General features: G+C 34.9%; 1 protein-coding gene across 3 annotated transcripts in view; it reads left to right on the top strand.

Annotated features, from left to right (window-relative positions):
- The window catches only part of ARHGAP15 (Rho GTPase activating protein 15), a 619,068-nt gene that overhangs the window by 102,450 nt on the left and 504,101 nt on the right, over window positions 1-12,517 (top strand). For all 3 annotated transcript variants that reach the window (XM_045838525.1, XM_045838438.1, XM_045838608.1), the window contains one exon: window positions 1,484-1,571. In XM_045838525.1, the coding sequence (XP_045694481.1) occupies window positions 1,484-1,571 (88 nt within the window). The remainder of the gene's footprint in view (window positions 1-1,483; window positions 1,572-12,517) is intronic.

Below are 12,517 nucleotides of genomic sequence, written 5' to 3'. Positions count from 1 at the left end.
TATACCTAACTTTTTTCCCCCATGCTTAAGTTCAATCACTGACTCAATGAATCCACATTCAGTGCCCATGTGCCCACTGTGCTGGGCACTTGGGGTAATTCTGTAAATATGAAATGCTCTCTATCATTTCGGGCTCTTTACATATGGGGGTGATGGAAGTGAAACTTATAAAAATTATTTTTTAATTTATCATAAATGCTATGCGAGAAAGTTATAAAAGGCACATTGGAGGACATAATATTTGAACCTCCAATGAGTGAGAACTAATAATTAGAAGGGTCTCAAGTGCATAGGATAATCTTAGAAAAATTGTACAGCATAGTGTTACAAATTACATATTTTATTATAGTCTGCATTAAAAACTTCCCATATCAGTATTTTCTATAGCATAGGCTTCATTATTCCATTATATGAATCAGTTATGTGCATTTTACATATCAGTTTCTTGTTTTGATATTTTAGGTAGAGAATTAAGAAATAATGGTGTACTTCATTCTTGTGCATACAAATCTTAACAACTTATGAGATGATTTCTTTAGGATAAATTTAAATTCATAGAAATAGACTTGTTTAGCCAAAACCTATACACACTTGTAAAGATTTTTTTAAAAAACATTACCACCCTGGATGGTGTGGTTCAGTGGATTGAGTGCCATCTTGCAACCCAAAGGGTCATTGGTTCAATTCCCAGTCAGGGCACATGCCTGGGTTGAGGGCGAAGTACCCAACAGGGGGCATGCAAAGGCAATCATACATTGATGTTTCTCTCCCTCTCTTTCTCCCTCCCTTCCTCTCTCTAAAAGTAAATAAGTAAAATCTTAAAAAAAAAACACATTACCAAATTCACTCCCCAAAAGATGTGCTAGTTTATACTCCCACCAAAACTTTATGGGAGAATAAATTTCTTCACAAGTTCAGCAACCCTTGGTATTATTCTTTCAAATTATTGCCAATGTGATTGGCAAAGAGGGAAAACATTTCACTTTTTTATTTGCATCTCTTTGATTTCTAGTGAAATTCAACATTAAAAATATTTTGAATTAGGCAGCAACACATTAGCTGTTTAGATTTTCAAACTCTGAAATACATTAAATCAATGATGAGAAGTAACAATCAAAGATAGGTTCTAATTCCTAATTTTACTTTGCTACTTTTGGCTTGCTGTAGAGACATACACTTTTTACCAAGTGGGTCTTCTATGGAACACGGGGAGACAACAACTGGATTTTTAGCAGCTGAAAAGGATTTGGGGAGGCCATACAAACTGTGAAAATTTACTATAAATGCCATGATTTTTAAAAATTACAGGATGTCTTTATTATTACCCAAATTCCATACCACCTATAGACTTTAACAAAGAAAACACTTTTAGGAATTCTAGTTAAAAATATAGTCTCTATTCAGTCCAAATGTTGCTCATACTATATATATGAATAATTTCTTAAGTGATCATGTTATTTTTTTCCTTTTTATTCCCCCCAAGGAAAAACTGGTCTACTTCCTGGATTGTTCTTTCAAGTCGAAAAATTGAATTTTACAAAGAATCAAAGCAACAGGCTGTGTCTAATATGGTGAGTATTTCTCTGTTTCTACTATTATCATCTTAAAAATATTGTTGAATTACAAGTTTGGGTTCAGCAAAAATCACACTAAAGCCTCCAACCCACCACCATTTGAAAGCAGATGGAAGAAATGACTCAATAAACTTTTAATCAGATGAAGTGAAAATAGAACTTGGTGTCTGTTTTATTAAGTGGTGCATTTGGAGAATAATCACAAAATAAGATGAATGGTGAGCAGCTATCTAGTAATACGAAGGTAACATTTTAAATTAAGGTGCCATTTTATAAATGCTTTATTCTTATTTATGAAATGATCACTAAATGCAGCTACTTGCTCAAATAATGTATTATAAAGTGTGTTATAAAATGCATTAGTAATAAATGCTTAAAGGATGAGACTATGGGAAGCTGTTTTAAAGAATATTATAAGACGTAAATCGTATTAAACCATGTATGTGCATCTTTAATACATGAATTTAAGTTGTTATCTAGCATGCTGTAAAGTGCCTCACACATTAATAAATAATAATAAACTGTTTATAAATGGCACCTTAATTTAGGGTACTACCAATGAGGAAACACTCTAAGTTAACAAAGTGATTTTTTATCTTAGTCTAGCTGTGACATTCACTATATCCAGCTAACCTTTCTGAATATATCTATGACTCCATCTAATGGAGCTAATACAATTTCTGTATCCTATAGTTATTACAAAGTGAAATTTGTAGGGGGTCTATTGTACCTGGGGGAGGCCCTCACACATGCCCACAGAGATTCGACAGTGATAGTAAGCCGGAGCAATTTTGAGTTAGTTAGTGGGACAGTTCAAGCCCCAAACCTTGCTGCCCAAACAGCAGAGCTGCCACAGGATGTAGGAGAGATAGTGGGCAGGCGGTATATCTGACAGCCTCCTGATTAGGAAGGACTGCAGGCAGGAACCAACCTGCCATACCCCATCCGCCTGATGGGAGGCAGGGAAAGGGTAGCCTGGCAGGAGTTAACCACAATGAACTAATTTGTATTTGGCAGGTAATAAAACGATGGAAAGTTCTTTGCTTTCGAGCCACTAGTCGTGTATGCTATGTAATCCTCTTTGAATAGGAAATAGAAAATCATTTGCTAGGAGATGTTTTTTAAAGAAGGTTTTAGTAAGAACAAAAGGTAGCATTTGGCTTGCTCCTGATAATTGCAATACCCTTCATCCCCAAGTGGTTTGCTGATTTTGGAGTCTTGGTGCGGTCCAATCTGTAAACTAATTATGAATAAATTAAAAATATATCTCAGGCCTTTGTATTTTTAATTTAAACTGCCTCCGAAATTTGTTTTAGGGTTTTGTTTTGTTTTTAATTTTTGGCTACAGTAAGGTTGAGATAATCATTTTAAAAAAAATAAAGTACCCCCACGGGCTAGGCACAAAACAGCTCCCAACCACTCTCTGGTCCTTTGTCTTCCCTTGAATGAGCTCTAAGGGGTAAGGAGGACAGTGAGGGAGGAGGGGCACTTGCCTGACTCAGTTTGGCTGCGGAGATGATCTACGTCCTGCTGGATGAGAAGAATTCCATTGGCATAGAGTTTATGTGAATGTGCTGGGAAAATAGAGATTTGATTCCAAATTGATGTGTTTCATTTATTTTTATTATTTTAATCTCCTCATACCGGGAGATATAATTATCAGCTATTTAATATTACACAGGTGAAAGAGAACTCCCTTTTAGATGGTAGGCAAAACTTGTAAGTCAGTTTACTAATTACATGCCTCCAGTTCAACCTTCAGAACTGTTGTAAATTGGAAATAGATTTTACTCTTAGAAGAAATCTGTTAACAGTTTTGTTTTTGTTTTTGTTTTTTGTTTTTTTGCAGTCCCTATTTGTTACTTCTGGCCTCATTTTCAATATTCTTACGGTTTCTCCCAGGCATTCATTGTCTTCAAAGTGAATTCAGGGCAGGAACTATGTAACTGTGTTTTGCAGTAACAGGGTAGAGAATTACAGATTCATGTTTGTACTGCATAAATTGTCTTCCAGTCAACTTCTTGGATACATTTCTAACCAAGTATTAAAGGCCTATGGGGTAGCCTACATTTACTAGTCCCAGTCTCAGAGAAATGATATGATGATTGCCAGGCCTTGATTAAAGATGCTGTGGTTTAATTTTGAAAGATTTATGTTCTAATTTCTGAATTTTTCTTGTACCTCCTAACACATGCCCTAGTATTTTTCAGTCTATTTCTTCTGAGGGGTCAGTAGAAACTGAGTGCAGAATGTGGTCTGAAGGAGTAAATGGCATTTTAATCTTTTTAGAAATGCTCTTTGAATGTTAATACGTGCTGAGACAAAGCAACAAAGTAGCCAGGAGCAGGGCTTTGAAGTTCAACCACCGGGAACATCATTCTAGTTTGGCCATTAGGAGCTGACAGTTACTCAACTTTTTTGAGCTTTGGAATGTTCATCTGTAAAATGGGGACAGAGTTAACTGCTAGCAGGATTAGTAAGGAATGGAATTAGTTAATAAAACAAAAGAAAACCACATGGTAGCTATAAAATACTTATTATATGCTCTTATAATGTAATCTATTAAAATATATAAATATATTTATAATATTCTGTAGTACATAATCTAAAGTATAATTACAAGATACTGTTCCCCATGTTAGCTTTGCAATTGAACAGATTCAGACATATGTAGAAGAGAAAATATATTAATTCAAGTTACACAGTCTGTACATACCCCAGGAAGAGAAATATATATTCATAGCAGCATAAAATGTTTTGTTGGAGCACTGAGTAATTCTGATAATGAAGCCATCTCTCCATTTGGGCTTTAGGTATAACCTCTCGCATGTCCTTATACATTTCCCTCCACTAGCTCCTGCCCTGAAGGCTTTCACGTTTAATACAGCGTGTCACAAAATGTTGTGGCAGTTACCTCAGTCCATGTTTAAGTTCATAACCAAGTCACATTTTGATCGAAAGTTGTTTTCCCCTAAAAAGACACAGAATCACTTCACTGCTGTTTGTCAATTAGAGATTCCTAGGCTCTGGGTTCTCAGCACTTATTGAAGAGAAATAAGAATTGACCTATCTTTTTTATTTTGTTTTGTTTTTTGTTGGTTTTTAATAAAAATATTAAACAGTAACTTACCACCTACTGCCACTGTCACTTTCTAACAGAAAAAGGACATTATGAAATACCCCAGTCCCAAATTGAGGTAGGATAAAACCTCAGAATGAAGGCGGTCTTCAGAAAAACTGGAAAAATGTCCATGATGTATGCACTTACATGTTTCTGTTACGTTCACCTCGACCCAGAGAAAGTTGGTTTTGGCTGTGGGTGCTGCAGGGGAGGAGCATGTCAGAATCACCCGTGTCCCTGATCTGGGTGTGCTGGACTGTGCAGGAAAGGGTAGTGTTTATATCAGCACAGATTTTTATACATTCTGATTTTTTTAAAGATTTTTTTATTTATTTTCAGAGATAGAAGGGAGGGAGAAAGAGAGAGAGAGAGAAACATCAATGTGCAGTTGCTGGGGGTCATGGCCTGCAACCCAGGCATGTACCCTGGCTGGGAATTGAACCTGCGATGCTTTGGTTCGCAGCCCATGCTCAATTCACTGAGCTATGCCAGCCAGTGCCACATTCTGATTTTTAACTCAGTTTAAAGTGTCTAAATATTGTCATTGGAAAATAATACAGAAACCATCTTTAGTAAAGTGTATTATATATATGTATATATGCAATTATTCACCAAACTCTACATCACCACCCCCCAAGTCAAGACCAAGACCCTGCCACTCCTCCAGCAACCCTCTGCCCTGACATTTGCCCCTGTGCCATCACAACCTCTTCCACTGCCACAGAGTTAAATTGCATTTTAGATATTATTTCATCATCTTTTATTATTTTTCCATCTACATCTATAACCCTAAAAATATAGTTTACTTTGTCTGGTTTTGAATGTATGTAAATCGACCCATAGTGCATGTTTCTTTTGGTTTTTGCTTTTTTTTTTCCTCAATATGTCTTGCTTTTTCTTTTCTTTCATTATTCTATATTTTTCTCTACATTGGAAGTGACACACTTTGTTTATTGTTCTGATAGTGGCTTACTGAAGATTACAACAATGAGACTTATCAAAGGCTGAAGCTAATCAAATTTTTCACCCCCTTTCAAGTATTAGCTTAGAATATGTTTAGTCTATTTATTTCCTTCCCAATGTATATGCTTTTGCTGTCTAGTATTTTAATTCTTTCTTTTATTTTTTAATACCACTAAACATTATTTATTCTGTTTTATAGAGTCAATGTTGGTTTCCATTTGTTCAATATTTACCATGTTCTTTGCTATTTATTTCTTCCTGCATCTTAGACCTTCCTTTTAGGATCACTTTTCCTTCTGTTTGAAGTGTATTCTGAGAAATTCCTGTAGTAAGGGTCTTATGGTGACAATCTGTCTCAGTGTCTGCTCGTTTAAAAATGCCTCTATTTCTCCCTCATTCTGGAAATATATATTCTCTTTGTACATAGAATTTTCACTGGGCAGTTATTTTCTTTTGGCACAATGAAGATATCATCCCACTGTTTTCTTTTTCTTTTTTTGAAGTTTGATGTTTGTTCTTATTTATTTGTTACTCATAGAAAGATCTCAGTTTTGGCTGGACTCAGACTTTGAGGTAGAAGCTCTCAGAGAACACAGCTTATGTCTCTTGGTAGTCTGTTCCTGGCATTTTTCTCTGGCCTCTTTTATTCTCTTAGCCAAACCTTTGCATATTCTGTGGCCTCTTCCTTACTTTTTTTTTAGTATGTTGTTTCTTCAGATCAATATGCTGTTTGTGTTGCTGGACACATGGAGTTACAAGACGCAGAAACTTGGGTGTTTGGGTCCTAGGTTTCTTATCTTCTTTGTTTAGGAGATTTCTCACAGAATATTGGCAGACATCTTCTTTAAAGAGATTGAAAAGTTTGTGAATTCTTTTAGCTCTTTTGGACCCCAGACATCGAGGCACAGTAGCATCAGAGAGACCAGGAATATCTTTCTCCCCTTTTTTACAATGACCAACTTGAGAACATCGAGACTGGCATCCACAATGCAACCCTGAACAGAATTGTGCTCTTTCTCCAGTCTTCCTTGGTCTATAACAGGAATGCCCTTTACTCAGCAGCAGGCAGACACGACCATGGGTCTAGACACCTACTTCATGGGGAAACCCTGTTTGTCATTTCCACCATGGATTCAAAACACATAACCCTTTTATTCTTCACCCAGAGCATCAGCAGCAATCACTGTGGTCATATGCTGCTCAAAAAAAGGTAGGAAGTTCATGTTCATTGTCTACGTCAATGAGTTCTGGCAGCCGGTGGCTGGAAATGAGATGTTCAGCTTTATCCTGAAGCAGCCGACTGCCTCCAAGGCACCACAAGAAAGACCTCCACTGTTTTATGTCATCTGTTACTGTGATCAAGAAGCTACCTGTTAGCCCAACTGCTGTTCTCTGGCTGCTCATGGTATTTTTCATTACTTCTGTTTGTTCACAGTTTCACCATGATGTATCTAAATGCCAATTTCTTTTTACTTTCCCTGTCTGGATTGTTGGGCCTCTTGAAATTATTTATAACTGTTATTAATATATTTTAGAAAATTCCTAGATATTCTCTTTTCAAATGCAGCTTCTTTTATATTCTCCCTTATTTTCTTCTAAGCCTCTAGTTAAACTGTTTTCTCACTCTATCCTTCATATGTTTTTCATTCTTCTTTTTTCCTGTGTGTCTTTCTGAACTGCATTCTGAATAACTTTTCTTGATTTATATTCTAATTGTTTAATTCATTTTCCCTTTTGTGGTGCACATTGTTTTTATTTCAATTATTATAATTTTCATTTCTAGAAGTTTCTTTTTAAAATTATTCTGTCATTTGTTATATAGTTGACTCCTGCACATTTTTTCAAGACTCTGTTTTATTTTTTTAAATTGTTTTCTATTCTCTGTCTCGTGATTCTAACACCAGAAATTTGCATCAGTCTCTTTCTGCTAGTTCTCACTCATGTTGCTTTGCTTCCTTATGTCTGGTCATCTTTGCCTGAGTGCTAATCATTGTCACTGAAATACCATGGGAAGTTTTCTGAGGCCTAAAATAAATGTTCTACTTCAGGCTCTTTTGCATTTTTCTCAAAGGGTCTTCTGGGACACTCCCAGTGACTGATTAGCTCAATTTAGGTTAACAGTTTAAAATCCTTAGAGTATGTGTGCATAATGTGAGGTGTATAGCTAGCTGTACATAATATGAGGTGTATACCTACAACTCTCAGAGGCAGAATTAGTCTTTACTCTCTTTTTTCTTCTCTCACATTTCTCAAATACAAAGACAGTCTTCTTTATAATCTCCAAGTTGGGATTGGAGAAAAGCAACACATTTAATATTGGTCCATTTTTATCCTTTCTCAAGACCCCAGGCAGCCCCTTTTCCATTATCCTGAGGTCAGTTGACCAAAGTTCAAATGTATAATATAAGCAGATGCCCTCAGGCAAAGTGCAGTCATGTTCATTTGATATTCACTTTTTATTTCTGGGTTTAGAGTCCTACCTCCAAAATACATAGTCCTACTATCTTTTCAGCATTGTTGTTCTTTTAAGGTAAGAAAAAAATTATCCAGCATTTTTCATTGTTTTTAGTTGGTATTGATCCAATAACATAGTTTCTCGTTACAATCCACTTCACTTTCATTTAAATATTCATTTGGTTAATCAAGTTTATGCTATTTATATAAACCTTGGTAGGAAAAGGCTTCATTAGAACATGTATTGAAATCCTACAATGAACAGCTTGCTCGTTAGGGCTACATATAAGGCATAGAGATATAATCAGGAATAATCAAGATACAGTCTTTGCTTATAGCATTTCTGCCAAAAAATAGGGTGAGATGAAATAAGAAACATAGAAGAGGTTGTTTGTTTGTTTGTTTGTTTGTTTGTTTGTTTGTTTGTTTGTTTAATAGAGATTTAAAGGAGGAAAAGGTCACATCTGTGAAGATTTGAATTGGGCCTTACAGGATTGTTAAAATTTCAATATGAGGAGATTTGTAGACAAGGAATTCCAGTGGAATTCCTAAAAAATATAAACAATGTCATGAAACTGAGAATGGGAAAGGTCTGTGAGCTAAAAGATAAATAAGTTTATTCTCAGATTTGTTGGAAAATAAGAGAAAAGAACAGGATTGAAAGGAGTGCCATGGACTGGTATTTGCTACCAGCAACAAATCTTCAATAAGGTGTGTTCATCCCCCAGACACCTTCCTCTAGAATAATCTACCATAGAAATTCTTTAAACAAATATATACTGAATAACAGTATGACTCAGGGGTTACATGTCTTAAAAGAACAAGGCTCACCATGGGAAAAAGTCAAGTGAGGAAGTTGATTCACCTAGGTTAAAGGCTTCATCTCGTTTAGATCAAGAGCAAAACTGTTACGTGAAAAACACCTACAATATTATTTGTTTCATATGGTGCTAGAGAAGTCCTAAAAAAGCAAAGTTGTCAATTTGGCTTATCCTCTAAGGCCTTTCCTCACACACCTTGCATTTTTCAGGTACCCATACCTATTTCAGTTTCAGTGATGTATTTCCAAGGCTCCAGCACTTCAGTTGCAACCTGCCTCCTAGGTGCCTGCTATGCTTTGTGATTTTAGAGCTTTTGTTTGATATGGAGCTGACCCTTGACTTTAGCCATAGATATCATTAAAAAATGGGGAAGAAACTGTAATTAAGAGCACCCATTCATGTATCTATTATATGAATAATTAATTACTCCTAACTGATATTATACAATGTATTTTTAAACCCTGGAGATATCCAAATAAATAATATATGATTTCTGTTCTCAAGGTGCTTATAGTCTGGTAAATAGACAAAATCATATGTAGACTTATTATAATACAACATGACTAAAGTGAGGAAAATATTAGAAAACATACTGGGGATCCATGTATTTATATGTAGCTCATCCTTTTAAGTAATGAACTGTTGTTTTAAGTAATTTTCAGCCTATGTGTCTCTCCATTTGCTCACTCTGCAAATATCACTGAGAGTCCTGGATGTTTAAGCCACTCTGCTAGGTGTTTTAAAAGATACAAAAAAAAACATAAATCAAAATTTTCCCTTGAGAGTCTGGAAAGAAATAGAAAGCATGTTCCTGAATCAAGTGATTTTATGAAAAAATGGACATTGGTAGTTGCTCCAAAATGGCATGAACAGGGACATGGTTTACTTTTATCATAACTCAGAGAGGAGAGGGTTTGCTTCCAGCTGGAAAGGATCTGAAATAGATGCAGAGAGGAAGTGATAGTTGAATATGCTTTTAAAGGATGAATTGGATTTTCAAGCAGAAATAGGGGACCATTCTATGTAGAAATAAGGGAGTAAGCAATGATAAAATATGGGAAATCAAGTCCTATATTTATTTGTTTACCTTACAGCTATGTGTTGATCTCTTGCCTTGCCCCCTGCACTGTGGTGCTAGTTGTAGCCCTTAAGGTCTAGGGTGCATGTGTTCCAGTCCAGGCAATTTTGTGTTTCTTCTAAAAGTTGCATGGATGCACTGCCAGTAAGGGACTGCCTTGAAATAAGTTGATGAACATCATTGTGAAACACCAAGCACTCTAATTTGGTCAGAAAGCCACTCTGGAACCAGCTTATGAAAGATCTTGAGCATGACTGTGAGAAGAGATGATTTCTTCTGTAGGCACTCTGAAGCCCATTGTAATCAATACTCAGTATCCTCAAATTAAGAGGGATTCAAAGTTTTCAGAGACAGGTTTGGGGAATTGAGATTTTTTTTTCTAATTTTAATAAAAAGAAGATATGAGTTGTTAAATTATCTGAAAAACAAATTCTAAAAATCTATGGAGGTAGATAAGAAAAATAAGACCTCTGCTCTTACTGGCAAAAAAGAAAAGACAAAACAGCTAAGTTTGTCATTACTATGACCTGATACATATGGTAAATCACAGGGCATCGTCTCACTGAGAAAAAAAAATTGAAGCTTCATATACCTTTGGCCTTTTAACAGTATAGTCATGTCTAAAGAAGTTCTAGTACAAAGAAAACAAGTTGGGCAATTTATCTAAAACTAAAAATATACTATCCCAAGAGCATGGGTGTATCAGCGTATCAGTGAGCACCAGTAGCAAACCTGGAAATGTTTTCATGTGATCATGTTCAGTTTTGCAACCTACTAAAGCAAACACAGTGTGCAAAGTTCATTTCTTGTTTAAGAAACATCTCTTGTCTCCACAGCCACCAAACATCAGACCAAATGTACCTTATTCTCACTTATTAACTGTTTCTATTTTAATTATCAGACTGATATCAAAAAACTTAGCATCACTTTTAACATAAATTCAAAAGCATTATAGACATTAAGGGAATATTTATTGCCTGAAATTGTATGGTTCTCAAGTCAGTGTGTTCAATATGGAGCTTATATGTTAATTTTGTATATAACTTTTTGCTACTTTTATGTTTTTTACTTTACATTGTACTAATACTTTTAGTCAGAGGCAAACACTGGCAAATTTTACTTCAAGTGATAGACAACTTTTTTCAAGGCATTTAATATTATTATTTTTTTCAAATTTTTTATTCCATTCATTCAGCCATAACCTTGAAAGCAAAAAAAAAAAAGAGTAATATCAAAGGTGACATTAAAATAATTTGTTTACTTTTTTAGTATTATTTACTTGCAATGCAAATAATGAACACAAGAATTAATTAAATAATGCAATACACTTAATGTTCATTCACTGTATATGACTTTAATAACAAAATGGACTTATTTATGGAAATAAAATGATGCAATTTAGCAAAATGATGAAAATAGTTTCAATCAGAAAGCTATTCATGAATAATTGAGTATTCTGTATAAAATGAATATGGAATGATTTTATCTTTATAAAATGAGTGTTGAGCTCTTATTCGGATGCCTACTCAAAAAGATCATTAAAAAAATGGAAGGACAAACAATAGATCTACCAACCTTAGCCCAATTCAGACATTTTAAAGTTCTCTTTGTATTTAAATTTTCATAATAATAATGTTCTGGCAAAGTCAGCATGGTAACCACTGGGCAGCTTATTAGTGTAACCATACCTTGCACTATCATACAGTCTCACCATACATTTAAAAATTAGAAAAAAAAAGCAGTTGAAAATCTGGAAACAAGAGAAAGGACAACCAAATAGAATTCTAGTATTTTATTAACATAAACTTGGTAAGAAAAAAATGAAATCAAATGATCAATATTACTATAAATGAAGCCATGGTCTCTGGTTATAATTTCCTGAAGATTTGGCCATTAACAACAATAAATTTTGTGTCTTACACAATTTTTAATAACCAAAAAAATCTATGGAATTGATAGGATGCTTTATAAATGGATAATAGCTTATTGTCCAATAAACCTTACCTTAAGCTCTCAGAAAACTATTTTAATTATGAAGCCTGACTCTCTGTGGTTTATCATGTTCGTCAATGCAGTGCATTTGATTTAGAGCTTTCATTTCTCTAAGACAAAAATAGACTTTTACTCTATAGCACACTTTTTAATTTACTGAATATATATATTTAGTCTTTCTTAAATATTCACTACTAAATTGAGATGTGCTATGAAGCAATATACCTTATTAGGTAGAAATAGGGGTTACAAAGTCAGACCACCTGAATTAGGGATCACAGGTTCACATTTTTTGTTGTTGGTTCTCAAGATTTGAAGATCTTGACTAAAGTATGGGTTAATAAGAGTAGCTACATCAGAGACTTCTGGCCAAGGTGGATGCATAGGTAGACATGCTTTGCCTCCTCACAGAGGCATAAGAAGGATCACAACTAACCTCAAAACAAAAAATCAACTGGAACTGCCAGAAAGTTGAAATGTGTAGAAGCCTGCTGACCAAGGATTTAAAGAAGGA

The sequence above is a fragment of the Phyllostomus hastatus genome, unplaced genomic scaffold, assembly GCF_019186645.2.
Source record: "Phyllostomus hastatus isolate PE091 unplaced genomic scaffold, TTU_PhHast_1.1 phas_contig_1, whole genome shotgun sequence".
Lineage (NCBI taxonomy): Eukaryota > Metazoa > Chordata > Mammalia > Chiroptera > Phyllostomidae > Phyllostomus > Phyllostomus hastatus.
Note: the sequence above shows the minus strand (reverse complement) of the source record. Positions and strands in the feature narration are given on the sequence as shown.